General features: G+C 54.7%; 12 protein-coding genes across 12 annotated transcripts; 4 read left to right on the forward strand and 8 right to left on the reverse strand.

Annotated features, from left to right (window-relative positions):
* Positions 1-1,225: 1,225 nt before the first annotated feature.
* LMH87_002349 (uncharacterized protein) lies at positions 1,226-2,264 on the reverse strand (the record flags this gene model as incomplete). The annotated part of the gene is made up of 3 exons (XM_056193787.1): positions 1,226-1,413; positions 1,469-2,128; positions 2,201-2,264. The coding sequence occupies 3 exons, from the start codon at positions 2,262-2,264 to the stop codon at positions 1,226-1,228; spliced, it is 912 nt and encodes a 303-aa protein (XP_056050788.1).
* Positions 2,265-4,186: 1,922 nt separating this feature from the next.
* LMH87_002350 (uncharacterized protein) lies at positions 4,187-5,329 on the forward strand (the record flags this gene model as incomplete). The annotated part of the gene is made up of 5 exons (XM_056193788.1): positions 4,187-4,306; positions 4,361-4,460; positions 4,517-4,970; positions 5,023-5,072; positions 5,121-5,329. The coding sequence occupies 5 exons, from the start codon at positions 4,187-4,189 to the stop codon at positions 5,327-5,329; spliced, it is 933 nt and encodes a 310-aa protein (XP_056050789.1).
* Positions 5,330-5,868: 539 nt separating this feature from the next.
* Positions 5,869-7,214, forward strand: LMH87_002351 (uncharacterized protein; the record flags this gene model as incomplete). Its single annotated transcript, XM_056193789.1, has 4 exons — positions 5,869-5,899; positions 6,033-6,287; positions 6,356-7,090; positions 7,147-7,214. The coding sequence occupies 4 exons, from the start codon at positions 5,869-5,871 to the stop codon at positions 7,212-7,214; spliced, it is 1,089 nt and encodes a 362-aa protein (XP_056050790.1).
* Positions 7,215-7,321: 107 nt separating this feature from the next.
* LMH87_002352 (uncharacterized protein) lies at positions 7,322-8,392 on the reverse strand (the record flags this gene model as incomplete). Its single annotated transcript, XM_056193790.1, has 1 exon — positions 7,322-8,392. The coding sequence occupies one exon, from the start codon at positions 8,390-8,392 to the stop codon at positions 7,322-7,324; it is 1,071 nt and encodes a 356-aa protein (XP_056050791.1).
* A 424-nt stretch (positions 8,393-8,816) lies between these two features.
* Positions 8,817-9,347, reverse strand: LMH87_002353 (uncharacterized protein; the record flags this gene model as incomplete). Its single annotated transcript, XM_056193792.1, has 1 exon — positions 8,817-9,347. One exon carries the CDS (start codon positions 9,345-9,347, stop codon positions 8,817-8,819), a length of 531 nt encoding a protein of 176 aa, XP_056050792.1.
* Positions 9,348-11,824: 2,477 nt separating this feature from the next.
* Positions 11,825-12,550, reverse strand: LMH87_002354 (uncharacterized protein; the record flags this gene model as incomplete). The annotated part of the gene is made up of 1 exon (XM_056193793.1): positions 11,825-12,550. The coding sequence occupies one exon, from the start codon at positions 12,548-12,550 to the stop codon at positions 11,825-11,827; it is 726 nt and encodes a 241-aa protein (XP_056050793.1).
* A 1,691-nt stretch (positions 12,551-14,241) lies between these two features.
* Positions 14,242-15,793, forward strand: LMH87_002355 (uncharacterized protein; the record flags this gene model as incomplete). The annotated part of the gene is made up of 2 exons (XM_056193794.1): positions 14,242-14,476; positions 14,535-15,793. The coding sequence occupies 2 exons, from the start codon at positions 14,242-14,244 to the stop codon at positions 15,791-15,793; spliced, it is 1,494 nt and encodes a 497-aa protein (XP_056050794.1).
* A 119-nt stretch (positions 15,794-15,912) lies between these two features.
* LMH87_002356 (uncharacterized protein) lies at positions 15,913-17,634 on the reverse strand (the record flags this gene model as incomplete). The annotated part of the gene is made up of 1 exon (XM_056193795.1): positions 15,913-17,634. One exon carries the CDS (start codon positions 17,632-17,634, stop codon positions 15,913-15,915), a length of 1,722 nt encoding a protein of 573 aa, XP_056050795.1.
* A 659-nt stretch (positions 17,635-18,293) lies between these two features.
* LMH87_002357 (uncharacterized protein) lies at positions 18,294-19,571 on the reverse strand (the record flags this gene model as incomplete). The annotated part of the gene is made up of 4 exons (XM_056193796.1): positions 18,294-18,690; positions 18,756-19,268; positions 19,344-19,420; positions 19,476-19,571. 4 exons carry the CDS (start codon positions 19,569-19,571, stop codon positions 18,294-18,296), a joined length of 1,083 nt encoding a protein of 360 aa, XP_056050796.1.
* A 942-nt stretch (positions 19,572-20,513) lies between these two features.
* On the reverse strand, positions 20,514-21,959 carry LMH87_002358 (uncharacterized protein; the record flags this gene model as incomplete). Its single annotated transcript, XM_056193797.1, has 3 exons — positions 20,514-20,720; positions 20,788-21,546; positions 21,603-21,959. 3 exons carry the CDS (start codon positions 21,957-21,959, stop codon positions 20,514-20,516), a joined length of 1,323 nt encoding a protein of 440 aa, XP_056050797.1.
* Positions 21,960-22,628: 669 nt separating this feature from the next.
* LMH87_002359 (uncharacterized protein) lies at positions 22,629-23,871 on the forward strand (the record flags this gene model as incomplete). Its single annotated transcript, XM_056193798.1, has 2 exons — positions 22,629-23,378; positions 23,479-23,871. 2 exons carry the CDS (start codon positions 22,629-22,631, stop codon positions 23,869-23,871), a joined length of 1,143 nt encoding a protein of 380 aa, XP_056050798.1.
* A 505-nt stretch (positions 23,872-24,376) lies between these two features.
* LMH87_002360 (uncharacterized protein) lies at positions 24,377-26,416 on the reverse strand (the record flags this gene model as incomplete). Its single annotated transcript, XM_056193799.1, has 3 exons — positions 24,377-25,759; positions 25,824-26,164; positions 26,227-26,416. 3 exons carry the CDS (start codon positions 26,414-26,416, stop codon positions 24,377-24,379), a joined length of 1,914 nt encoding a protein of 637 aa, XP_056050799.1.
* Between the last annotated feature and the right edge of the window lie 237 nt (positions 26,417-26,653).

The following is a 26,653-nucleotide window of genomic DNA, read 5'->3' on the forward strand; positions in this document are numbered from 1 at the left end:
GGCGCGCCGCCCGCCGGAGCGTCCCCATCGGGCGCATGGCCTCTTACACAGGTGAGGCGCGCCGCGAGACACGACGGAAACTCCCTGGCCCAACGTAGTGGCCAAACGTCTGAAGAAAACTGGAGTGAGTTTTGGACGGTTTAATTGAATGCGGAAAAAATCGTCGTTTTTTCCGGTTCCTTCGCTGCCCGGAGTTTGGGATGGGGACCGCTCACATACTTTTTGTCATCTGGTTCCTGTAACCGCCTGCCGCCTACCTTTCCCTTTTTGGCGCAACGCCCCGACCGACGGCCATGCACTAAATCGCAGCTTGAAGATAGGGCCTCGTCGTTGGCTGACGAACCGCTGCCTTACTCGTCCGACGTCCTGCCGTGCTACTGTAGTGGCGACCTACATCGTTCAACCCGCATTTATGCACGTCTCGTCTCAGGTCTGCGAATGTGGAATCGAAGTCTCCCGGGCAATTTCACAACTCTTCAACCGTTGTTATTCATCAGGCCGGGTGACGCAGCCACAACGTCTTGGAAATAAATTGGTCTTACATCCGTCCGATGCGCTTCTGTGCCGTGGACCCGACATGGCCGTTCGCTGCCGAGTCAAGTGTAAGAAGCTAGTCGTCTGATGCAATGGCTTTTACCATGTCGACAGGTTTGCTGTGTTGGTGGATTGCTCATGTACTCAGTACATTAATTCCATCTGCATTCGGTCCGGGAATGGTGCTGTCGCAGGCGTTGCTCTCGGTTCCAGTATCGGCTCAGTCACGACGTGCCGCTCTAAAACAACCGCCACCTAAGAAAATTTAAGATGATAACACTAAACAACACAGAGTTTGGTCAATCTCAAATCCAAGCAGTTTCCTGATTCATTGTAGCTGATTCATTGTAGTTCGGACGTGTTGGGGCTTTCCCCAGGTGGCGGTGCACCGCATGAGTTCAACTGTCGGACCAGCTCCTAGTTTGCCAGTCCGATTTGGAATGGTTTCATCCGATACCAACCATTCGATTCCGATGACGCGAGCCTTGGGACGATCTGAGCACTGTATTGTAGCATGTTGATGACAATTGTTTTCTGGGCCTGCATTAGCCGGTTGGTCGGCGTGCCGCACACGTCAATCGTTGCAAGTCAAAGACACTGGAACGCGTCTGTCGATCAACCCGGTAAATTCTATGAGACTCGCGTATACTATTTGACCCATGAAAAGTCTAAAAAGGAAATGCAAATCGTGTTATAGTTCGATTTCAGCATCGCTCCCATACCCACGGTGCGCGTTGTACTCGTCGGCAATCTTGTCAAGCAAGGCCGCCATTCTATAGCCAGCCAACGCTACCTGCTTCTCCAAGATCGGTGCGGCATCCTCGTAATATTGGCCGCTCAGCTCTTTGCCTTGAATATCCTCGGGGCCTTGTGGAAGGACTTTTGCAGGTTAGCGCGACGGCGAGAATAATTTCGAAAGCGATGTGCGACTCACCATGGGAGCAAATGATGGCGTTGGCCTCGCGCGACCACGTCAGCGCCGTGCTGTTGGTATCGGCCAGGTTAATGTCCTTCACCCACGAATCCTTCTCGTCCGCCCACTTGCCCTGGCTAATCTCGTCAGTGAGCTGCGTCGCCCAGCGCTTCGCCAGCGGGTAGGGCTTGCCGCGCAGGCCGCCCAGCCACTTCTCCAGGATGGAGCTGTCCCAGACGTGGTGCAGGTTGAGCTCGCGGCCGCCCCAGAGGACGTGGATGCCGTTGCCGCCGCGGGAGACGTCCTCGTTGTGAAGCGGCTGGTGCAGGTCGCCGACAAAGTGAACGACAAACTTGGCGGCCTGCGCGCGACGCCACGCGGGCAGCGAGGCGTCGTAGACCTGCTCGGTGTAGTTGGTGAGAGAGGAGATGACGCAGCCGCTCTGTTTGCAGTCGCGCTCCAAATCTACGTTGCACGAGTGTGGCGGCTGGTCGTGCGCATCAATAAAGTGAAAGGTGCTGGTAAACTTGCCCCATTTCGTGTAGCGGATGGAGTCGGCCCAGCTGGCGACGGACGCGAGGTAATCGTCGTCGGTACGCTTCAGAAGCTCCTTGAGATAGGCTTCGGTGGAGTTTGCGATGAAGTTGCTAGCTATGTAGGCCGTGGTGATGTGCCCAAGACCTGAGCGCGCGGGTTAGTTGGTCAAGTTATGGAAACACGATGTCTTGCTTCAGCACATCCAAGGCAACATACTTCCCCATGCAGATGCTGCAGGCAGCGAGAGGAGGCCGTACGCCGCGACAGCGTTGAGTCTCATGTTGACGCGAGTATCAGGAGGCAGAGGTGAGCTGGATCGGTTAAGAATAAAATGTCTCGCTTGCGTATCTGTCTAGTTCAAATATCCAAAAATTCGACGGAAATGGCGCGCTTGGCCTCGTAAATGGGCCGCAGGTTTGTTTTGATGATGTTACGATCAGCTTGCCAAAGAGCGCCGAAGGGGTGAAGCTGAAGCCTAGAACGAATCACGGCCCAAGACAGAGGCCCACGTGAAACCACAGTGTTCACGCGAGGTCAGATGGCAGCCAACGCCGCTGCGCCACAACGAGAAAAAAAAAATCAATTTGATGACTGCCTACCTACCAGATTTATATAGGAAATTTCGGATTCTGGGTATTTATAGATTCAATAACAGCTTGCTGCTACTTGAAACCTCGGAACCAGGCACCGAGTTGGGTCGCTGCAGGCGGCGCGGCTAATTGTACAGGCGTGCAGAAACAGGCCGAGGCGAGAGAGACGAGAGACAGCTCACGACAGGCTCTAATCTTGGCCATTTGTAGTTGTCACTACAGATTTTATGCTATAGCTCTAGCGTGTCGCCGGTGCGATAATTTTTTATTTATCTTTGTATAAATTATGTTGTAGGGCAAACATGGCATGAAAAAGCATGGCTGGTGTGAATTCAAACAGGTAGTTACATTGACACGGGATATTTCAGGTAGCATAAAACCGTCAACAAATAAACTCCAGATATTTACCTCTGATGGTAGAAGCATCAGGTGCCATGGTGCGTATTATTTGCAGTGTATCATCGCGAGTTGAGGACGATCAATATTGTTGTCGACAAACGAGAATAACATGATATGGTGGAATCAGAATATCCAAATCCCACAAGTGGTTCACAAAAAAACGGACACACGCAAACAACAGAAGCAGCGACTCATTGCTTCCTTTGTCTGTTTATTCCACTGGGTATTCTAGGTCTCTTTCATGATTATTGCCGATTTTCTTGCCGCGTGGAAACCTCTTGCTGCACAGAGAAATTGGGCAAACGGCGAGGTACGGTGGGCAATAAATTGTACTTTCAGGTGTCTTCTCATCAATAAACTGAAGACCCCCCCAGACAAACGCGCGCTGCCAAGTACGGGTATAGAATGACGAGCAACCCCCCCCCCCCAAAAGGGTAATAAATAGGCAGATAAATCCAAGTCTATATTCTCTAGCAGGAAGAGTAGAAACTTCAAGACGCATAGTTTTTTGTATTTTGTATTGTGTTTCTTTTGACTCTTTTCCTTTTCATCCTCTGCTCCAGGGTAAGTTAGTGAGTGTAGTAGCATACCACTGTGACGATTGCCAGCTCCCTGGCCATAATATACCGGTGTTATAAATTGGCCATCCTGCGGTTCCTACCCTACCTAGTAGCCCATCACCAGCCCAACAGGTCGCCGGGCATGACCCCGCGCCGCACATCTCGCAGCCGCAGATGCACAGCTGCAGGATGCAAGATGACTGCAGGCCTTTGGTGTTCCGCCAGTGGCTGTCGCGCAAGATTCTGTGGCGCTCACAAGATTGACTGTGGCGCTCCACCCATCCGTCCCCCGAAGCCGGCAGGGTGTGAGTGACAACCAACCCACCGTGTCGCCCGCAACCGGCCAATGGGAGCGTCGGCTTTGTCAAATCGGCCCCACGGAAAGCAGATAAGAGACTGGGGAATCCGTATGACTGCACCGCCTGCTGCCGCCGCCGCCAAACCTGATCTCGTGAAACCTCGACCTGACCGCCAAGCGACCTGTCCTCGTTCCTACAAAATACAATTCGGCCTGTCTGTGCTCCCCGCGGTGGAATCTTATTCTTCGAATATACTTTAGATTTTTCCGCTTCGACTTCACTCGGAACCATCAGGTTGCAGCCCGCCGCCGTCGCATCTCTAGCAGAACTACACTTTTTTTTCCGCCATCAGCAATGGGCGTCCCTCCAACCCTGGCTGCGGCCGCAGCGCTGGGTAGCGACAGCATGCCGCTACTCGAGGCCATCTCGGGTATCTTTGGCAGCGTCAGCATGGCCTCATGGATTTTTCTCATGGTACGAACCAATTTTTTCACGTCTCATTCGAACCCCGGCACTGACCGACGCTAGCTGCCGCAAATGTTTGCCAACTACAAGGCCAAGAGCGCCGACGGCCTGAGCATGGCCTTTCTGGTTGTCTGGATGCTCGGCGACGTCACCAACCTTTTCGGTATGCCCCAACATCTGTACAGCCCTCGTTCGCTGCAATTGACCTCTGTGCCACAGGCGCCTTCTTCACCCACCTCGCCCCGACCGCCATCGCACTCGCGTGCTACTTTTGCGTCGCCGACTGCGTCCTCCTCGCCCAGTGCCTCTACTACAACAGCCTCAACCGTCGCAAGGACGCCCGCGCCGCGGCCCGCGCCCAGGCGGCGGCGGCGGACGAGGAGTCGCCGCTGCTCAGTCGCCGCAGCCAGTCGCCCGGCCGGCGTCGCGCCAGCCACTCGTCGCAGACCAAGACGCCCATCGGCGACGACGTCCTCGACACGGCGCCCTGGAAGAAGAACCTGCTCAGCCTGGTCGTCGTCTACGTTGTTGGCTTCGTGGGCTGGTACACCTCCTACAAGGCCGGCGCGTGGAAGTCGGATCCGGCGCCGCCTTCGGACCCCAACGAGGAGAGGACAACGCTGGAGATTGTCGGCTTGGCTCTGGGCTACGCTAGTGCCTTTTTCTATCTTGCGTGCGTACCGAATATCAATGGAATGATTGACTCTGTCGCTAACGTTTCGCAGCGCCCGTCTACCTCAGATTATGAAAAACTACCGCGAAAAGTCGTGCGAGGGTACGCTCACTCTTGTCTGCTTACCTCGGTACATGCTAACTGTCGCAGGCCTTTCGCTGCTCTTCTTCCTCCTTTCGCTCACCGGAAACGCCACCTACGGCATTAGCCTGGTCACCTACTCGCAAGACAAAAAGTACCTGCTCAACGCCGTGCCCTGGCTGCTGGGCTCCCTCGGCACCATCTTCGAGGACTCCGTCATCTTTGTCCAGTTTCACATTTACGCCAACAAGGCGCGCGGCGCGAACTCTTCGGTATAACGGAACAACAAACACGTCTTGTGCACCATTTAGACATTATATTGTTTTGCATGCATGCTCGCTTGAAGGGTGAATTTTCTTTGCATCTCAGGTTGGGACGCTTCGTCGGGATCTGCATGCAGGCGGCGTTATCTGTGCTGAGCCGCTGGGCTGTCCAGGGTCGGCTTTCTGAGCATTTTGTTTCATTTTGTTTCTCATCATGTATCAGGATTTATGACATTGCAGTAGCTCCTACGGGAATACCATTGAATTTATCGGTTGACTCTCTTCGTCATGGAAACCAAGCGCGTTGCGCGTGTGCTGTGCTTGGCTGAAGATAAGGCGAGCGAGCGAGCGGGACCCCGAGATTCGCTGGCGGGCGACGCTCCGATGGCGGGGCACCAAGGTGTTTTATGGCGGGGCATCCGTTTGCGCATGAGTCTTGACCAGAAATATTCTCCAGAGGACATATACATCACCTGCGCTCTTTTCCTTGCAGTCTACTTTTTATTATAGCTGTCGATACAATCCGCAGCTCTATTTCAGTCTACCCTCTCGCAATGGCCACGCAACTACCTCCCAAAAAGTGCGGTACGTCTTCCTCCCGCTGCACGCAGCTCCGATTCTATCCGCAATTGCCTCGTGCCTCTCCGTCCTCGATACCATCTACGACGCTCCCAACATTGCGAGCTCCGTCCGTGCTAACTCATTTGCCTCGCACCAGGCGTCCTCGGCGCCACTGGCTCCGTCGGCCAGCGCTTCATCCTGCTCCTCGCCAAGCATCCCTCGCTGGTGCTGCACGCCATCGGCGCCTCCTCGCGCTCCGCCGGCAAGGCCTACAAGGACGCCGTCCGCTGGAAGCAGGCCTCGCCCATGGGCAAGGTCGCCGACATGGTGGTGCGCGAGTGCAAGGCCAGCGAGTTTGCCGACTGCGACGTCGTCTTTTCCGGCCTCGACTCTGACGTGGCCGGCGACATTGGTGCGCTTCATCTGCCCCGGTCTCAACAGCTCCCTTCCCTCCCCCAACCTTCTAACTGTCGACCACAGAGATGGAATTCCTCAAGGCCGAAATCCCCGTCTTCTCCAATGCCAAAAACTACCGCCGCGACCCCCTCGTGCCGCTCGTCGTCCCGACCGTCAACCTCCCGCACCTCGACCTCATCCCGCACCAGCGCTCGGTCCACAACCTCAAAAAGGGCTTCCTGGTCTGCAACTCCAACTGCGCCGTCATCGGCCTCGTGATCCCGTTCGCAGCGCTGCAGGCCGCCTTTGGCCCCATCGACGTCGTCAGCATCGTCACCATGCAGGCCGTCTCCGGCGCCGGCTACCCGGGCGTGTCGTCGATGGACATGCTCGACAACGTCGTGCCCTTCATCCAGGGCGAGGAGGACAAGCTCGAGACGGAGGCGCGCAAGATCCTCGGCGGCATGGACGCGGCCAAGACGGCGTACGTCGAGCAGGACGGCCTGCGGGTCTCGGCGGCCTGCAACCGCGTGCCGGTGCTCGACGGCCACACGGCGTGCGTCAGCCTCAAGTTCAAGAACCAGCCGGCGCCGTCGGCCGAGGCTGTGAAGAAGGCCCTGAGGGAGTACACGTGCGAGGCACAGGCGCTGGGCTGCCCGTCGGCCCCGGAGCCGCCGATCATGGTGTTTGAGGAGAGTGATCGCCCGCAGCCGCGTCTGGACCGTGATCTGGGCAACGGGTATACCGTCAGCGTTGGTCGCGTGCGCGAAGACGAGAGTGGCATCTTTGACCTCAAGTTTGTTGCGCTAAGCCACAACAGTAAGTTGCCGTATCTTTGATCATCGGTGTTGGAAGTATGCTAACATGTTGAGTAGCCGTTATAGGAGCCGCTGGCTCGTCCATCCTGAATGCCGAGGCCGCTATTCTCAAGGGCTACATCTAAAGGCGTTTAAGCCTGTCATTTTTCAACGAAGAGAATATTAAATGCATATAGAATAATCTGGCCAGACGGGTTCGCTAAAAAAGTTAAATTGAATCAAACGCTAGTTTTCATGAATACCTTCGCCTTGTGAATAACACCAATGGCGTCAGCATCCAACACGGTATTTGCAAGTCACCAAACCGTGTCCGCTCCGCCATTTTCTGCAAGTCTTCCCACATGGTGAGGGCCTCCCCTTCCCCCGGTGCACCTGCTGCGATAACCTCATGCAAGGCCACTTCTCGAGCGAGCGAGTCATCCCACACCCGTGACAGCGAAAAGAATCTCGCCGCGATGTATTCTCTGGCCCAGCGCTGGCAGAAACCCTGGCCGACTGCCACGCTCTTGAACGGATCCAAGATTTCATCCTGCCCTCGCCGACTGAGCCCCCATACGCTCATGAGCTCGCGCGGATCCACCGTTCGGCCCCGGATCCCCGAAAGGCTCATCGCCGCCGCATCGGTGCTGCCCGTGGTGTTGCCCGCCTTGTCCATTACCTCCATCATGAGCGCGAGGAATTTGCGCTGCACTGAGCGCGCGCGAAAGACCGATCGCGCGGGCTCTTCAAAGTCCCACGGCTCCAGGGCGGCCTCCGCGCCGGGCCAGTGATTCCAAAGCTCGTCGGCCTTGGCATGTGTGAAGCCCAGGATAACGAGTGTCCGTCGTGATATGAAATGCTCCGGAAACCAGACTCTGCGCGCCGTGAGCTGGGGCCGCGCCAAGTTTCCTGGTACAAAGTTGCCTGGATCAGAGCTGTCTGGGTCACAGATGCCTGGTTCAAAAGTGCCTGGTGGAAAATTGCCTGGATCAAGGTTGCCTGGATCGAAAGTGCCTGGTGGAAAGTTGTCTGGATTCAGGTTGCCTGGATTCAAGCTGCCTGGATCAAAGTTGGCTGTATCAGAAGTGCCTCGATCCAAGCTGCCTTGACCAAAGTTGGCTGAATCAAAGCTGACTGGATCAAAGTTGGCTGGATCAAAGTTGCCTGGTTCAAAATTGCCGGGTTCAAAATTGCCTGCTGCTGTCTGTGATTCTTCGTATAATTCACGATCGCCACTGCTGTTGAGGGGGCCAAGGTGGCCCTTGCGGATCAGGTCCTCCAGGTCGAGAGCGCAGAAAAGATTACCGATGCAATGGGCCGGCATTTTTCGCTGTAGATGCCAGGAATGCTTTTAATTGATGTTTGATGTAAGTAAAGAGATGATGCAGATGGTAATTTTCTCTCAAGATTGACGCATTCTGGAATATTAAAATTGCGTCTTGTCCTGTTGCTCCTTCCTCTACGTGGTGAAGTTCACCTTGCGTTTGCGCCATGAATAAGGAAGATCCCCAGCAACGTGAGATGCGTACTATAGTAAGAACAGAAAAGCTCTGTAAGCTCTCGTTTTGGTGTAAAGTTTCGCTGAGTATGCTGGCTGGTCTCTGTATTTTCCAGTGCCTCCACGCTGCCGATTTCAAATGCCCTCATTTTGCCCGACATAGTTGTAGTAAATTTCCCTGAGGCTTTCATGACCTGCCAACCACCAAAGATTATTTCGATACCATCGTCGATTGTGCTTACGCAGCCCGTCAGTTGGATGGCTTGTCCGTGCTTTCGTCGTCAAGTGCCACGCCTTCTTCCATTAGAATAGCATCCTCTTCCTGCCGAGCCAGCTCCATCTCATACAAGGCCCTCGCACGCAAGTTGTTATAAAACTGATGGGCACAGTGCCAAATGAACCAGGAGATTGCAGCTTCAATCCATAAGAAGCTGAGCCAGAGAGACACAAAACTCAACGCAAATACAGCCAAGAACAGGCCCAGGCGGCTTTCCGTAATGCGTGGGGACGAGTCATTTGCAAGTATTTTCCTCTTGCACAGAGTTGTGGGCCCAGAGAGCGTATTCTCAAGACACGCCCGGACGATGGGACTGTCGTTTGCTGGGTCTCGGATGGCGGGAGCGGCGGCGGCAGGGACGGCGTGGCTGACAGGCTCGTGGACGGGCGCGATTCGAAGGCTAGAGGCGGCGGGGTCGTCTGCCTGGCTTATGATGACTTGAACTGGGGTGGAGGCGGCCATTGTTGCGACAGCAAAGCCGGCGAAAATGCTAAAAGCTTTCATGATGGCGGATACAGGCGTATTCCAGAGTCGGCGGTTGTTCTTCTCTTCCTAGGCGATTGATGCGATTCTCAGTGGGAGCAGGCTGCTGTACTTTTTTTTGACTGGTTCTTTTTCTGATTATCTTTGAGACAAAGCTCAGCTACAAAGAGTGGGAGCAGGGCTTTTTAAAACAAGCCAGGCGAAAAGAACAAGAAATCGAGTGTTGGGCCATTGCACACAGCATAGCTTTCGTGGCGGCGGATGTCGCGAAGTTATTTCGGTGGCGCAGTTACTTTTACGCAACGTCAGAAAGAGTCAAGCCGATGAGTAGGATTTGCCTTCTTTACTGCATTTATAACTTTGAAGATAACTACAGTCTTTGCTCATTTTTGCATTTTGTGCATGTCTCGGGACTTTTGCTCTGAGCATGCGCCAATCTAGACGAAGGCTCGCCATTATACCATGGAAGCCAGCGTGCAAGACTAGGAGGGACAATAGAGATTTAAGCGTAAGCCTTCTCACAGCCAGAGGCTTTTGGTGGCATCGATACTCACAACATATTACGGCGTGGCTCTGCTTAGACCCTGTGTTGTCGCTGACCTGGGCGCACCAGCGCAGCACATGCGGGTCATGGACAAACAGGTAACCTGACGAGCACATGCGTGTAGAAGAGCGGATGATGAAAAAAGCCGTGCATAAAGCCTACTGTTTGTCCAGCCAATTAACAAGCACATGAACTTCTGGAGGACCTCCTAGTAGGCGTTTCAGCACCATCGCCTCGTCTTGACTGCTTCCCAGCTCCAAAAAACCGTAACGGTACTTGTGCCATGCCTCCCGACTAAATGGGTCATCCGCGAGTACCTTTCGTAAATATTGATTGCAGCGACATGTGTTGGTACAGCAATGTCGCGCGATAGTGACCTCTCGGAAAATGCCGATATTGTCTTCATATTGCCGACCTCGCGCAATGTAATAGACTCTCCTTACTGATGGGCTTTTGAAATATTGTAGAATGGTGTCGTTTTCTTGATTCTAAATGGAAGAAAGATCTTGCCATCGGATGACCTTTTTGAGAAGAATCGCTCGCGTAGCTTTTCGGAACACCGTCGACGTCTTTAGCAGGGATCCAAAGTCCACCGTCGTTGTCCATGATGGTACATCCATATTTTTGGCATAGGCTCTTGACTAGTCTATGTGCTTCAAAGTACTGATTCGTCGTCTGGTCGTCCAATGCACCCCGCCGGTTTCTCTTGTACTTGTTGCATGGCTGCTCTAAATGCCTTGCGCACCAGACTCAAGGGGCTCCCCTTTCCTCTGCACTTATCAATTACGGCACAGAGATTCTTTCGCGCGTTTCTCTCGGCGCTTGCTTCTGTCGCCAGTTGACGGCTGCTTAAGAGGCCACCCTGGATCGGAGATCAGGCGCGCAGTACCGCATCAAGGCGGCCATTGTGAACTCTCCGGATGTTCGGTTCGTCACTTCTAACATATGAAGGATAGCGTTGTCAAAGCAGTACGGACCAACCTGTTGGCATACAGCGTCTCGCACTTGATGGTATCCATCCATGATTCGCTGCATACTTGAGAGAATGTCGCCGGCGGCAATTCGCTTTGGCGGCGGTTGCGGGGGACATCTCGAAGTCATGGTCAAGCACACTTTTGGCCAAAAACCGGCCAGTATTTATGAAGGAATTGATGAAATAAAAAGGATTGCAAGGACTGTTACACAGGCCATATTGAATGTTTGCTGAAGCTTCCCTCCTCTGTGCTGACATAAGGCCAGGGCCAGAGAAATCCTCGGCAGCCGCAATTATGTTTTCATCAGTATATTAATTGTTCCATAAATGTCTATAAATTGCAAAACTGACAGAATCATGTGCTGTTTTTTTGTCGCTTTATAAATGGAGAAATAAATGACACGTTTGCTCAGATGATGTATTGGTATATTTTATAAGATAAAACACGGACTACGCATTCTTGATGGACTACATCCGAGACACTCCTTCGGTGTCCTCCCGCAGAAGATCGCATCTGATCTGGGAGAAACGGTGGTCCAACGTACTAGCATCTTGTAAAATGAACCTGCCAGCCCGCTTCCGAAACATGGCGCGATGCCTCAAACACTGAATCAATCTTTCGTAAATGATGCGAATCCAGATTCATAAGTAGATCAGACATATCGAGCCCGAGAATGCGCATTTTGGCTAGGAATCTTTGTGTCTTGCTTGTAAGTCATCGATGCTGTGTGCCGCACGGAATCGTGCCGCAGCGGAGCCAATCCGGCGATACGGGCGCGTAGTCACTGTGTGATGGCCGGGGCATACGGGCAGCGCTTTGAATCAACGTAGAGAGCTAAAGCAATTGGCATCTGTAGACGGGAAGCAGACGAAGGGCGATCCTCGCGCGATTTTGTGTGGACGGAGGCAAGGTCTTGTGTATTTAACCAATGCTATCAATTGCACCTAGATTATACTTGCGACATTTTGGGCTCATATATTCTAAAAGCCAGTGTCAATGGTCCAGTAGTTGGAGCCAGCAGTGGTGGAAAACCCTTGCTCATCAACGCAGCTACCATACTGGTGAGGCTTGGCAATCTTGCCCGTGCCAGCGCCGGACGTGGTTGAGGTAGGGTAGTAATAAGACACCTCCGTCTTGAACTGGTCCTTGCACTGGAAGTTGGGGTTTCCATTGGCGAGAAAGTACTCGAGAAAGCCGACCTGAGATTTGGCAATGCCGCCGGCACCAGAAGGCTGGACAAACTCGCCAATGACTGCGGACTGGCCCGTCGCAGCGTTCTTCAAGGTACCACGCCACTTAGTACCTCCAATATTCTCAATCACACAGTCGAATCGGCCGCCGAAGTCGTCGACATTCAAGGTGACAGCACAGCTGACACCAGATCCGCCATCGGCGCCATCGCTGCAGTTGGGGTGGTCGGAGGTGGTGCCGCCCTGGAAGGAGGAGAAGACGCCGCGGATGGATGCCTGGCCGTTCGAGTCCGTCTGAGGCTGGACGCCGGTGTAGCTGACCTCCTTGACATTTTCAAAGTTGTACTGGTTGGCAAAGTAGTAGCCTCGCTTGTGGGCAGCCTTGGAGACGCCGAAACCGAAAGTAATGTCTTTCATGCCTCCAGAGGGCGATCCGGAAAAGGACCACGAGTGGCCGATGCCAGCCAGGCATGTCGAGGGCGCAAGAGCGGCAATGGCTAGAGTAGAGGTCTTCATGTTGAGAATGAGTTGAGTTATGTAAGTGCCTTGCTGTGAGAAGATGTACGGAGAAGCAAGATGGTCTGGCAACTTTATATACTAGGACCTGCAACACGGAACGTGAAGAGTAAACAACTTGTTTTACACCTGAGCACTCGAATACGCAGGGAGACTCTGTTGTCTGAGAAGCGGGACCATCCGGGCGTAACGTGGTAACATTGCAACGATGGTTCGCATGGGTATGGGGAGCTGTTGAAGAAGCTTCCTAACTTGGCAGGTGGCCCATAGGATCTGCAGCCCCAAAAGTCAGAAACATGAGATACACTCTTCTCTCCACGCTCAGCCTGCGCGGCAGTTTGGAGACCCAGCCGAGGCATGTCAGCTTAGCCTGATTAGCATGACCGAGGAGTGGCATGGAATGCCCAGCTTCGCAGATGGTGGCCCGTCGTGAATAGTGGCGAAGACCAGGTGAAACACAGCCCGGAGGTGCTCTTGTAGCCGCCGTGCCGTCTTGCTTGATAGACCCCGCCTTTCGCCGTGAAGGTGGCATCGGTAGTTGCAACTAAAATAGCACGCCAGCCTACGAGTTCTGAATTTACCGTCGGATGGAACAGTAACATTACCTAGAGGCCTCGTGGATTTTCGATTGCGAGGAGTGCGATGGCGGTGCGTTAGTCATTGCGATGACACAAGGACTAGTTACGGAAAACGAGGAAGGTTTATAGACTGACATCCGTGTACTCGTCTCGAAAAGTCCACGGCGGTGGTGTGTTGAGTTGCGGACCGCGCTATCGCTGGTCTGGTGGCTTTGAGGGCTTGGCAGAGCGACGTCATAAGGATTCTCCGCGTTTTAATCCTGAGCTGCACCATGGTTGTCTAGTTTTGTACGCGAGGCTTGGAGTCACTGCGTCTCCCATGTGTCATTTACCATGTGCCATCATTAATCGACCATCGTGCATGCGAATTCCTAACACGAGTGCTCCAACCAACCGTTGCGTGCATTACACGTTGTCCGCTTGTGTGGAGTGTAGGGAAATTTAGTATCTGCTTGTTAGCGTCAATAGTGAAAAAGACAAACAATAGGAGGAAAATGCATCACGGAAGAGAGACGAAGCAGCTGCCTTCTTCAGCATTATCTTGGCATATTCAACTACCCAGTTTGTCCGCCATGAGTGGGATTAATTATTCAACCCTTAGATCCTTAAATCTAAATTGAGTTTTAAATTAATGAACTACACCGCACCCTGTAATATAAATTCGGTTTCACTAAGATCGTCGTCCATTTCGCCTTGAAGATCGACCTGGTGGCTCCGACAGCGCCGTCCTAGTGGTTCGGCCCGCCAGGCTGCTCTCCACTGTCCAGGCTGCACAATTTGGGAACCAATTAACCATGCACATGCAACCTTCTACCGAACTCTAGAATCACGTTTGCAGCGTTCCTCCCGGCCCTATATTCATCTCCATCAAGACAGTCCCTGGCGGTGGCTCATAGCGACATTCTGTATCCATACTCGTCGACTTGGCTGTCCATTGGCCACGTGCCTATCCACGTCGCGACCGCCTCATCCCCGCGTCAACCCCTGGACAAGACAGTCGCGCTCGACGCCAAAGAACCACATCGAAACATACGAATACGCCCCCTCTATGCGACTACCAACACATTACTCAACCTCTAGGCAAGGGTAGATTGCCCGGCAGGTTGCGCGACCATGCCCTCGCCGACGGACGAGGAAATCCCGTTCCCACCGCTGAGCAGCCAACGCCGTGCCCTCCTGTCGCCCAACGATGCGTGCGTCTCGCCCCCGCGCCGGCCTTACGAGAGTAGCGGTGGCGGCGATGGCGCAGCCGACTCTACGATGCGTCTGAGGCGGCTCCATGGCGAGCGCAGCAGCAGCCGTCGGCGGAAGCGCACGTGGAAGAAGCTCATGTGGGTGAAGCAATCATGTACGCTTGCCCGGCCGCAGCCCGACCCAATCAAGTACATTTCTGACAACCTGGACAGATCCCGATAATTACACCGACCAAGCGACCTTTCTCGAGAATCTCCAGCGCAACCCGCGCCTCAAACCTTACGACTTTTGGCCGCTCGTCGCCGACTCGACCGTCATCCTCCAGCACGTCTGCTCCGTCATCATCTTCATCGTCAGCTTCGTCGCCATCTTCCACTCGCGCGTGTCGCCCGTCTCCGTCGCCAGCTGGAGCTCCTTCGGCACCTTTCTCGGCTGGCTCCTCTGGGAGCGCTGGGTTTCCGAAGAGGAGGATCTCGAGGAGGAGCAGCTGCTGCACAACCCGTCCGCGACTACAACAGTAGCCGCCCCCACCGCCGCCGCAGCGGCTGTGATGAGAGTGCCGCCGGCGCCGGCGACACGGCGAAGGACGCGTGCAGGAAGTCTGCGCCGACCCGTGCTGCCGATTCCGCCCCCATCGACAGCCGGCTCGTCGGCGGCCAGCTCCACGACGAACCTTGAGCTTAGCGTGCCCAGCAGGAGCACTCGCCCCGCGGCATCGTCGCCCGTAGATCTCACGAGCAGCAGTGCTGGAAACAGCAAAGACCAGCTCGAAGCACCAAAGCGCCCGCCGCTGCCGCCGCGCAACTCGGTCTCGGTCTCCGAGATGCGCGTCGAGTACCCCGCCTACCTACCCGACGAGGAGAGCCGCCTCGTGCTGCGCCTGAGCACCATCAAGTCGGCCATGCTCATCTACTCGACGCTGCTCGGCCTCAGCCCGATCCTCAAGTCGCTCACAAAGTCGACCTCGAGTGACAGCATCTGGGCCATGTCGTTTTGGCTGCTGGCCATCAACATCTTCTTCTTTGACTACTCGGGCGGCGTGGGCGCCAAGTTCCCCGCGTCCCTCTCCACCAACGCCGCGCTCATGGCGTCGACGGTGCTCGCCAGCCGCCTGCCCGACACCACGCAGGTCTTTTCGCTCACCCTATTCAGCATCCAGGTGTTTGGCCTGTTTCCCGTGTTTCGAAGGCACGTGCGCCACCGCTCGTGGAAGTATCACGTCCTGCTGAGCGTGCTGCTCGTGCTCGGCGCGGGTATGGGCGTGGGCATGGTGCTGGGCGATGTCGATGGCAACGGTGCCTGGCCGTGGAAGAGAGGCGTCATCGGCATGGTTGTGAGCTTGCTGATTGCGGCGCTGGCGGCCGGCGGGTGCAGCTGGTGGCTGATTGGCCTGCAAAAGTACAAGAATGAGATTCGAGGTCCGTGGGACCCGGCGAGACCCATCATTATGAGCAGGCCTCGATGGGACTGAGACGAGGTCCATGTAAAGATACTTGTACAAGTAATAACAACGCACAGAGACGGTAATACGTAATTGCTATTCATCATTCATTTACGTCGGTTGCCACCCAGTGACGCAGCTATATATGCCTAACTGTCCTCGATGTCCAGCACCCACATCTTTTCATTCCCCACCACCTCGTGCTGCATGCTCACCCGCCACGGAAAGCCATCCAGCTTCAGGCCGCCGCGCAGCCTGTCTCCGCGAAACAGGTAGTCGCTCCGCGGCACTGCCATCCACGCCGGATGTAGTATGGCCTCGAGCGAGTTGTGCGGCAGCGGCGGCCGCACGTCGGGGCTCGACAGCATGCCGCCGTACTGTGCGATCGGGTTGAAGTCGGCGTCGAAACCGACTTTGAGTGTGTAGCTGCGCTTCTTGCTCCTCAGCCACAGCGCGGCCACGGTGCCGCCGGCGCCGGCGGGCAGCGTCACGATGCGCGTGTTGTCATCCCAGGCACGGCCGCCGGGCGCGAGGTACACCTCGGACACGGGGTAGCCTGGATGCTGGGGGTCCGCGACGGTGATGAACTTGATCGGCACGGTCCGGATGTGGAAGCCGTAGACGGGCGTGGGGTCGGCAGGGACACTGCCGCTGTTTTTCGTGTTGATGACGACGGTTGTCGTGCTGCCACTGGCTGCGGACGTGGAAGGCGCAGCTGCACCCGGCACTCGGCGCTTGGTCCTCGGCCGCGCCGGCTCCGTGTTCCGCTGGCGGACGTATATCTTGCGATACTTGGCCGTCGGCGCCAGCCTCTGCGCAAACGACTGCAGCGCGCGGCTCTCCCCGGCGTCGTCGCGGAACCGCACGCGCGCATACTGCTCCTTGTCCTGCATCATGCGCAGGTAGATGCCCACGCGGCCGTCCTGCGCGCTTGCGTCCTCGCAGTCCAGGGCCGCCATGAACGTCTCCGGGCCCCACGGCACCATGGGCATCTCGACCGACAGACCGCGATTCGTCATCTGGTACGGCTGATGGTTCCAGCGCTGGCGCGCCACGACTATGCTGGCGCAGTCGGAAAAGTCGGCCGGCGAGCCTGCCAGGAGACCCGTCAGCTGCCCGTCTTCCGCGACGCTGGTGCTGCCTCCCCACGCAAACAGCGACTGGTCGTCCGATGCCTTCATGATTTCCTCCTGCAGGCGCAGAAACGCGCGCGTGCCGCCCTCGCCGTACAGCAGCGGCATGTTGACGCCAAACAGGCCGAGGAGGCTGTAGGCGCGGTCCTCGAGGCGCGTGGTGGTGCGGCCCGCCGCCCAGGCCATGCGCTGCGCCACGCTGCGCTCGTCGAGCTCGGCCTCGCCGCAGAGAATGGCGGCGTCAATCTGCGTGATGCGCGCGATGCGCTCCATGAGGGGGACCTCGTCACGGCTGCCCAGCGTCTGCCAGGTGGCGTTGTAGAAGACGACGTGGGCGGGGGCAATGAGCTCCTGCAGGGTCCAGCCGCGCGTGAACCAGGCGCTGTCATCAAAGGAGCCGTCGGCTGCCGCAGCGGACACGTCAGACAAGAAGGCGTAGCAGAGTGCCGAGTCGCGGTACCAGGCGTACATGGAGTTGATGGCTTCGTTGAGCTCGGCCGAGGACGTCTTGTCGATGCAGCACGTGTCGACCCAGGCGTATGCGAGGCCATCTTGGGCGGCTTGCTCGCAGCAGCGCTGGATCTTGGCGTAACCGGCCTTGGAGGCGGCCTGGCCGGACTGCAGGTCTTGGAAGGAGACTTCGTCGTCGAGCCAGCGATGGGAGAGGATGGCGTACTCGGGAATGGCGCTGCCATAGAATTCCTCCAGCGCTATGGTGGACGTGTTGAGGAGCCTCATTCTTTTCCTTTCTTAGTGGTGAGCGTCAATTTGTGTGTGCCGTTTCTGGAAAATGGCTGGCAAACTTGGCGTGGCCTGGCTGGCGGATATAAAGAGCAATTTAAGCATACATGACTTTGTTTCCTGAGCGTGCGGTGACTTCCTATTCGGTGACCCTTGGCTTCAGCTGTGACATTCTGGTTGGGAACATATCCATTTTTAAAATGGGATTTCATTCAGCTGCGGTGCCAGCTCTTCAGCCCCACGTGGTGAGTGTTTCGTCTGAAGGAAGCTGTGCGAGGTGTCGAAATCGAGGCATCACAAGAAATGCCAAAATGCGATATAGCACAAAAATGCTGGCAAGATGATGTCTGCCTTTGATAAATACGTTTCCGCAGTCTCTAGACGATCTAATTCAATGGTACTCCGTACGACTAGTTAATATGCAGATACTAACTAGCGTGGATACATCTTGTCGGACGGTGCCTCAGTGACTTAAAACCAAGGCAGGGCACTGTTTCACCCTTGAGCAATAGCTCTCTACTTTAAACTGGCCAAGAAACATCTGCCATGGTTTGACAAGATCAATCAAATTGTACGGAAACTGTGGGAAGACGATTGCAAGCCACTGTCAACTACTAGATGCTTTTCTTAGGCCAGTATGCGAGACACTACTGCACTCAGCGAAACGGACAGCCGCCACGGCCACTCCGTAGCATTTTCTCGGCGTCAGTCGCCATCTCGTCCTTGCCCAGATTCTTCTGGGCGTTGGGGCCGATTTCTTCAAAAAGATAGCCCCCAGGAAACAAACGCTCGGCGTCGTCCCCAGGTAATTTTCCTCCCAAGAGCCAGACGGCCCATGCACCAAAGCCCCAGCGATTCCAAAGCGTCGGCTTGACATAAAATGGGTGATTGCCTTGCGCTGATGGTAGATTAAGACGGCCAAGCTGGTTGGGCTTGTTCGCTATATGCTTGACCGGCCATAGTCGAGGGAGCGCCAAGTGTCGGACCACCATTCGCCGGATACTTAACACGGTGTTTGTTAGGGCTATTGCCCATGACTCCGGTTCAGGAAGCCTAGTTGCGTAACGTGAGTTGCTACACTCTTGTGCAAAACATAGAGCGTTTTCAATCGCACTTACATGCAGGCATCGCGCACCCTCTCGCCCATCAAAGCTATGACGCACTCGGTTGCAACCGGCTTCAAAACTGCCGGAACGAGTTGAGTCATCATGGGGATTAGCGCATCTGCCGGCTTAGAGCAAACTTTGCTGGGCTTCATGTGCTTAACCTCGTACGCCTTGGCCCAGACGGCTAAATCTTCCGCAAACTCAAGGCCGTCCCGCCATCCTTTGTCGGCACGTGCAAGATGTCCGAGGTATTCGATCCCCATGGCGTCGCCAATAGCCTTCCAAAAAACGCCAAGTGCACAATTCTCCATTTCATTTAGGGGACGCCAGTCATACAGCCGTGCGAAACGGCTAGGCTCTGTTACGAAGACAGACAGCGTGTATAGCATATCCTCGTTGGTGATCTGTCCGCTTTTGCGATACCGTGAGTGGAGAAAGTTCATCCGCGAGATGGACCTCACGGTGCGGCTTGACGTGGGTGGATTGTTCGTGAACTCTCGGATGAGAACCGTGGTGTCTTCGTATCTGTGGCCTGAGTCAGCAACAGTAGTCTGAGTCGCGTATGGTAAGTTGTTTCAGGCTTTGGATCTTGGATCTCACCTCTTGGGGCTGTTGGTTGCGTCACTCAGTTGTCTCGTAGCCACGAGAAGCTTACTGATGGTTTCTATGCCGTACGTCTAAGCACCTGCTGTCAGCGCGAGAAACCTGTCAACATACTGTTTAGCTACATACCTTGAAAAGCCCAAACTCAACGCTCAAGCTTTGCATCAGAGGGAATTCGTAGCTTCCGAGGATGTGGAGAATCTTTTGCGCCTCGGTATTCGTCATGCTAGTCAAGCTCTCACGGTCGAAATAGCCAAACTTTGCTCTCAAAGATGACTCACGATGGTATCGAAGAAGGCGAACCAGTACTAGATAAGTAATGATAAAAAGCGTAATGTTTTGAAACGTTGCCAATAATTTAACGTGTTTCCACGACCCCTGGACAAGGTCTGCAATAGACACATTTTCGAGACGCTCTGCCAGAGACTTATGAGCCTCAGTCGGGAAGGATCCTGCAAAAGTCATGGCTGCTGATGTTGCAGCGTCAAAAAGCCTCAATTCCTTGGGAGGAGAGTCAATGTAGAATAATATGAGGATTTATTCCAAGACACCAGCAAAGTGATGCCGTTGCATATTCATTGTCCTTACAAAGGTATGTGCACTGTCTTTGGTAGTTATATCTGCGCTAAGCCCCACGCGAGCGGATATTTCAGAAGCTTTGGATAGTAACTACAGCGACTTTGAGCTGACTCGCTGCTGACTCGTCGCTGATTCGCCCTCCATCGACCGAGAGTCCGGGGTGTCGACATTGGACGAGTCAGCATTGCTCTGCGCGTCCTATTGGCTGTTCGGTACAAGAGGCTATGGCGGCGTTAATCTGGGTCCAGACTTTTACTTTGGTACTGTAACGTAGGAGAGCAGACAGTGCAGATGGCTTCGACGCAACCAAACAATCGTCACTAATCTTCAGAGATGGCACTTCTTCCAGCGCAGGGTAAGGGCTGTGTAAAGGCTTCCAAAAGACGTGTTTTCAAAAACACGAACTTGAAAATAAAAGTAAATAAATACAGTAAATTAAAGAGTGTAAACCCCATTTTTTCTTTTGTATTTTATTGACCCCGGATATCCGAGTACTTACTCGGTTAAGCCATAGGTCCAGCACACATGCAAGTAGGCACCTTTCTTCGGCATTACGGTGGATAAAGGCCCATTTTGGTGATTCATACTCTAAACATATAGAAATATCATCCCGCTGAATAACATAAAAATTCCCATGGTGTAATCCATGACACGCTGCCAGAAGCTTATGTTGATCCTGCCCATCTCTGTCATCCTACCAATTTCCGGCATGTACTGAAGCTCGAATATGGTGGCGCCATCAAGGCCGCCAAACTTGCGGTTTGTCACCATGTTATGACTGTACTGGATAAATCTCTGCGCCAGTCAGTATATAGGCTTGTGCATGTTCATACCAAGATGGAGAAGGGGGTGAGCAACGTGCCTTGTCTCTCCTCGCCTGCCACGTCTGAGGTAGCAAGGCGTAAGTCGAGCTTAAGAAGTTAAGCATAACCCCCTGCAGGCTAGCCAGGCTGCGGTACCAAACATTCGGCGCCTCAATGTTCAAAGCCGCAGCAAGCTCTTCGCCGTTGAGGCGGTAGGCGAGGGCAGCGAGAAATTGCCGCGAGGCAAACAAGGGCGGGAAGTTAGTCTGTGCTGTGATTATGTTATTGGCAATGATTTGTGAGTTTGTCGAGGGCTTCACTTCAGATACCAGGACCGCCTCCATCATGGCTTTTGCTGCAGCCGGGGTCGCCATCCAATCCACAGGCGTGCCCATGATATACCCAACCCATCGCCACAAGGCGAGATAGTCTGCAATCTGTTGCTCTGTGCAGAAAATTCCCACGCGGGGGAGGCTGAGGAAGACGAGGCTAGCAGAGTAGGCCATGATTGTGGCGACCTGGTGCAGGTCGTTTATCGGGACACCCCATTGCTCCGTGTCGTAATACCCCTGGCGCTGCTTCTCGAGGCGCATGATACGGCGTCGAACGTTGGCATGGAGGAGACGAACGCGAACAGAGGAAGCAAACCCTGTGCCGTGCGGCTTGACAGAGTCAAGACTCTCAACGACTTGTACGAAGTGCAGGAGCGTCTCGAGGAGACGTCGACGGCAAACGTTTACGCCAAAGCCACCAGTCCGTGAAAGGGTTTCGACTATTCGCCAAGCGCCCATCCCTCCAAGAAGTGAGGTAAATAGAAGCTTCACAATTGTCAGTCCCCATATTAAGGTAAGAGAGCAACAGAGGGGTACTTTACACATAGCTGAATCTGTGCATGGTACTGATAGACAAACTTTTGGCCGCGGCGAATCTGCTCCCAGTCTACCCAGTCAGGGACTTCTGTGACTTGATTCCACAGCTTTCCAATTGTTTGATCAGACTCGGAGTACCGTTCGAGGAGGGCGTAGAGGTCGCGTTTCTGCATGGGACAACCTCCTGGCGCTTTTTCAGTAGGCGGAGAAAGAACGTCTATCCGAGCAAGGGCATCGTTGGCCAGCTCGTCATATGTATGGAGCATCTTGCGAATGTCTTGGATCTGTGGATGCTGGGCTGTCCACACGAATTCGTGTCCACATGTTTGGGCAGTCGCGCCGAGCTCTTGATCAGATGACATTTCGTTCTTCTGCGAGAGGCTTGAATATGACGATGATTTGATGGGACACTGGGACTCTCGGCTAATTATGGCAGAGACTAATCAAGACGATGGAATTGGGAATAAATACGTCTGAGTGCAAGTCAGTCCCCGGTGAGGCGAAGGCCGTGTGCATATATATACACTTTATGGCCTAGAAACCACCTGACCCAAATACATGTGGTCTGAAACTACAATTTGCACATGCTTCCCGACTCCTCGTACGTGCCCAACCATTTCTGAAAGTAACGTCAAAGAACACACCGCAGAAGAAATAAAGCGGCGTTTCCATCCCGTGATGATTGACGGCAGTGGCCACCGGGCGAGTCAGCATCGTGTCACTGCCATTACAAGGCTGCCGTTCACTTACTCCACCTTGCTCCATATGGCGAGTCACTCTACGTCGCCAGCCTGAGCCCCGCGTTATGGCTCCTGTACTGTGCGTTTTTCGGGAACTCTAAAGACGAAGGCCTGAGCGGGGGCGGGGACGACGGAGCCGGAGCCGGAGCCGGAGGTCCATTTCTGGCCGAGCGCCCGCAAAAGCGCTGTCGCGACATGTGCTGACTCGACAATGGGTAGGTCAGTCTTTTACTATAACATGTAGTCTGCGCTGACTCGTCTTTACCTCGTGGCCTACCCTGTCCCTTCAACATGGCCGATCAAGCAACGTCAACCATGCCCAGACTCTCCCCCGAAACTGCGCCTCTTCGGCAATCGGATAGCCCCGCCCATCCATTGACTCGCTCTTCTGAAGCCGCCAGACGAAAACGCGAGCGCGATAGGGAGTGCCAGAGAAAGAAGCGACAGCGTGATCGACAGTATATCGAGCGCCTGCAGATGAAAATCCGAGAACTCCAGTGTCAACTAGAGATTGATCGGCCACGGAAGGCTTGCTCAGCTCAGGCTACAACCTACCCTGCAGATGAAAGCACAGCGACGCCGGCGTCACAACGCCCTTCGGCTTCGCCAATGAGGCCAATGACCACTGAGGACTATCACGTGAATCACAGGTCGCAGTCTTTAGGGTCTTCTGTTCAACTGCCGACAAGCCCTATCGGCAGCAGAGATAAGACATTACCAGAGACGGTCACCGTCTCTCTGCAGGTCTTGGAGTCTTGTCTCGCCGTTCCCCAGTGGGCTCGACTACCCTTACACGGCCTGTCCCTCATGCCAGATCCCAGGCGTTGCGTGCGAGGGAGTGAACTTCCGCGATTCATCTTGCAGATGGGGGCTGATGCTTCTCTGCAGCATCTTTGCCCACCAACCCCGAAAGTGATCGACATTCTCTACGGGGGCTCGAAGAACCCTCTGGCTGATCTTATTGTCAACGAGTGCTCCAAGGAACCTCTCCTGCCGCCGGAGAGGCTGGCCGTAAGTTTGGCGATTTATAAATATTGTAGAGTAAGTTCCTCTTTTCTTACCACTGCTCGAGCTAGAGCTTCATCGTTCCTGAGCTGGATAACCATGCTCTCTTGCACAACCCATCTAACGTCGCCGACAGTGGCTCATATGGCCGTCGAAAGAAAGCTTTGCGTGTCTCCCCAAGTACATGTATCCGACGGCTTTGCAGCTTACGGTAGAGCACCAATGGTGCATTGACCTCGTATTGTGGCCTGAAGTCCGCGAAAGCATGATCAAGAACCAGTCTAGAATCGACATAGATGCCGCCATTGGACTGTTCTTGTGCTCTTTGCGCATACGTGGGTCCTTCAACACAAATTTCATCTCGCGACAGAATGACGGCGATCTTGAGATTAGCTCGGAATTTCACAGCCGGTTTACAGATCCGGCGAATTGGGGCTTGCTCGCGACCTTTTGGGCCGAATATCCATACCTTGTGGAGAGACTGGACCCAAGCGTGAAAGTTGAAGAGCAGGACTTGTTGTCATCATAAAAAGACGCACTCATGAGAACAACCACGATTTGATGGAATTCTTTTTATTGAAGGCCCCACCTGCTCCAATCTTGGTACTGTTGAGACTGCAAAACGCCTGGGAGATGATAAGGACCAGACGTACCACTTCCACTCTTTATTGTGGCGAATGGGAATACTAGACTCGAGAAGCACCGCTCAGTCCTAAACTCAACTCGAATTTTGAGGGGCAAGCCAGTCTTTGCCCTCCCGTTCAGCTCTACGGCTGACAAGCCGGTGGTTGGAAGATCAGCACTGCAGCGACGCTTGGCACATCCTTCGGCAACCAACCAACTCGGCCTACAGGATGCTGCAGCTCGTCGCATGCGTACGCGCTGGTACGAGGTATCTCGGATTGCTGGAATTCCAGTTTTATTACATACCATGGCTATAAATCACGCGGCGATAACTCGGCTTCTACCTGGTGTTCGCGAATGTAACCGCCGCCTAGCTTACAATACGTAAATATATCATGGTACGATTTGATCTAGTAGCTAACACTGAACATGTCCCAGTGACTGGCGTCGGCCGAGTAGCCGACTTCTCCGCGCTCGTCAATCAGCATGTATTGTCCCTTGGCCTTGGACCAGAGTGTGTGCCCGCGACCAGGCTCAAAACCAACAGTGAAGACGGTGGCATTGCCGCGGTCGCCGCACATTTCACCCTGGTGACAGATGTGACGCCCGTCGCCCGACGCCATGACGGTAAAGTCATCGCCGCCAATAACCTCGGCGTTGATGACCCAGTGCTGCGTCGGCTCCTCGTGGTTCTCTACGGCGCGCGTGGCGTGCACGTTGGCGCTGCGCTTGCTCCGGTCCGCGTGCGTCAAGGCATGGTCGCTCATCACCATGGCCAGGTGGCGGCCCTCGGTTAGCCTACCGCGGACGGGCTTCCAGCCCTTTTCGACGTGATAGCTCGGCGCGGCCCGCTTGGCCGTCTTTTGGTTGTAGCCCTTGTAGCCCGGCGGCGTCGGGCCGGCGCGGGAGCCACACGCGCCGTAGCCCTTGTAAGCGGGCGCCGTCGGCAGGTCGGGCTTGGAGTAGTCGGGCTTGTCAAAGTTAAAAGCCGAGACGAGGTCGGCCATGTTCTGCCGGCGCCAGGGCACCATCTGGTCGGTGACGACGTTGCGGCCTTTGGCGGCCTGCCATTTTTCGATGAATTGCAGCTGGGAGGTGTGATCGCTGTGCTCGGTGTAGACGCCGCCATTGCGCGTCCACGGCGAGATGATGTACATGGGCACGCGGATGCCCGGGCCGGCAAACGTGTAGCCCGTGTTGTCGAGCGGATCCTCGAGCCACTCGCCTGGCGTGCCACGCGGCGACATGTAAAAGGGCACGTGGTCGTACCAACCACCGCCCTCGTCGTAGGAGATGATGAGGGCTGTGCGGTTGTACGCGGGTGAGTTGAGCACCGCGCGGGCAACCTTGTCCTGGATGCCGGCGCCGTCAATGGGCAGGCCGGCGCCGGCGTGCTCCGAGAGCGAGGCGCCGGGCACGAGGATGGAGATTTCGGGCAGACTGCCGTCGCTGAGGCTGTTGTAGAAGCTGTCCCAAGACGAGCCTATGGCAGCCTTGTCGCGGAGAGGGCCGCTGGCGCGGAACTGCTCAAACCAGGCCCAGGGATTGTCGTCAAAGTTGTCTTTGGGATCCTGGTACACCATCCAGTCCACGCCGGCATCTTCGTAAAACTCCACGGCCGTCTTCCACTTGAGTGGGAAGCAGGATGAGCCGTCCGACTTGCATCCGTCCGTCTCCCAATTGTCAATGTATGGAAACCCTCCCTTGTCAGGGCCTTGTGGGGAGCCTGGTATATTCACAGAGCCCGACGCCCAGAAGACACGATTGGGACTGGTGCTGGAAAAGATGGAGGACTGCTCTATGTCAATAAACAGATTTCAAATCACTCTCATAGCTGAGGTCAGCTTGAGCACGTACCTGATACATGTCTGCAATGATCCAGTTCTTTGCCAGTGCCCATTGTGTCGGCAGGTCCTTTTCTTTAAAGTAGCCAATGCTATGAGGGCTCTGGGCAATTGCCCACATATTGTTCAGACCATAGTTGTATGCATCGCGATTGCCCTGCCAGCCTGGGCCGACATTGTCAATGCACTGGCTGAGCATTTCCGAGCCGGAGCCGTCATAGTTGAGATACCAGTGCGACATGGTTCCTCCATTATCGCTGAGAGGCGACAGCGGGGGGTTGATGTTCATGTTTGGGTCGTCAAAACCACGCACGCCGGCCATTGTACCAAAATAATGGTCAAAAGCCCGATTCTCTAATGGGCCGTTAATTTGCTGGCTCTTAAACCAAAACTCCCGTCAAAGGAGATCACCATACCTTGCATCAGCAAAATTACATGGTCAATGTCCGCCAGACTATGAGTGAGAGGTCTGTCGCGGCTCTTGTTCTCACTTGCATGCGCCTGGCCGCCGAGGGGATCTTGCGCCTGGCCATCGATATTGTCACTGACGACTGCTGAGACGCCCCTCAAGCCAACCGTCAGAGCTAGAAACTTGGATAGATGCATGATGAAATGATGATATTCTCAAAATGCAAACACTCTGGCCATGGAACTGAGCAACAGCCATATCCTGCAGAGTCGCCTGCCGGGAATTGCCTATATACAAGGTGAGGGAGCAGGCGACCCTCCATCTCGTTTGGCCGATCTCAGCCAGACCAGAGCACCTTCCCGGGCCGGAAAAGGAATGGATACTGACCACTATCTTTCTAGGAAATGTAACAATGGATGCATCAGTGATACTAA

Source organism: Akanthomyces muscarius, chromosome 3, assembly GCF_028009165.1.
Source record: "Akanthomyces muscarius strain Ve6 chromosome 3, whole genome shotgun sequence".
NCBI lineage: Eukaryota > Fungi > Ascomycota > Sordariomycetes > Hypocreales > Cordycipitaceae > Akanthomyces > Akanthomyces muscarius.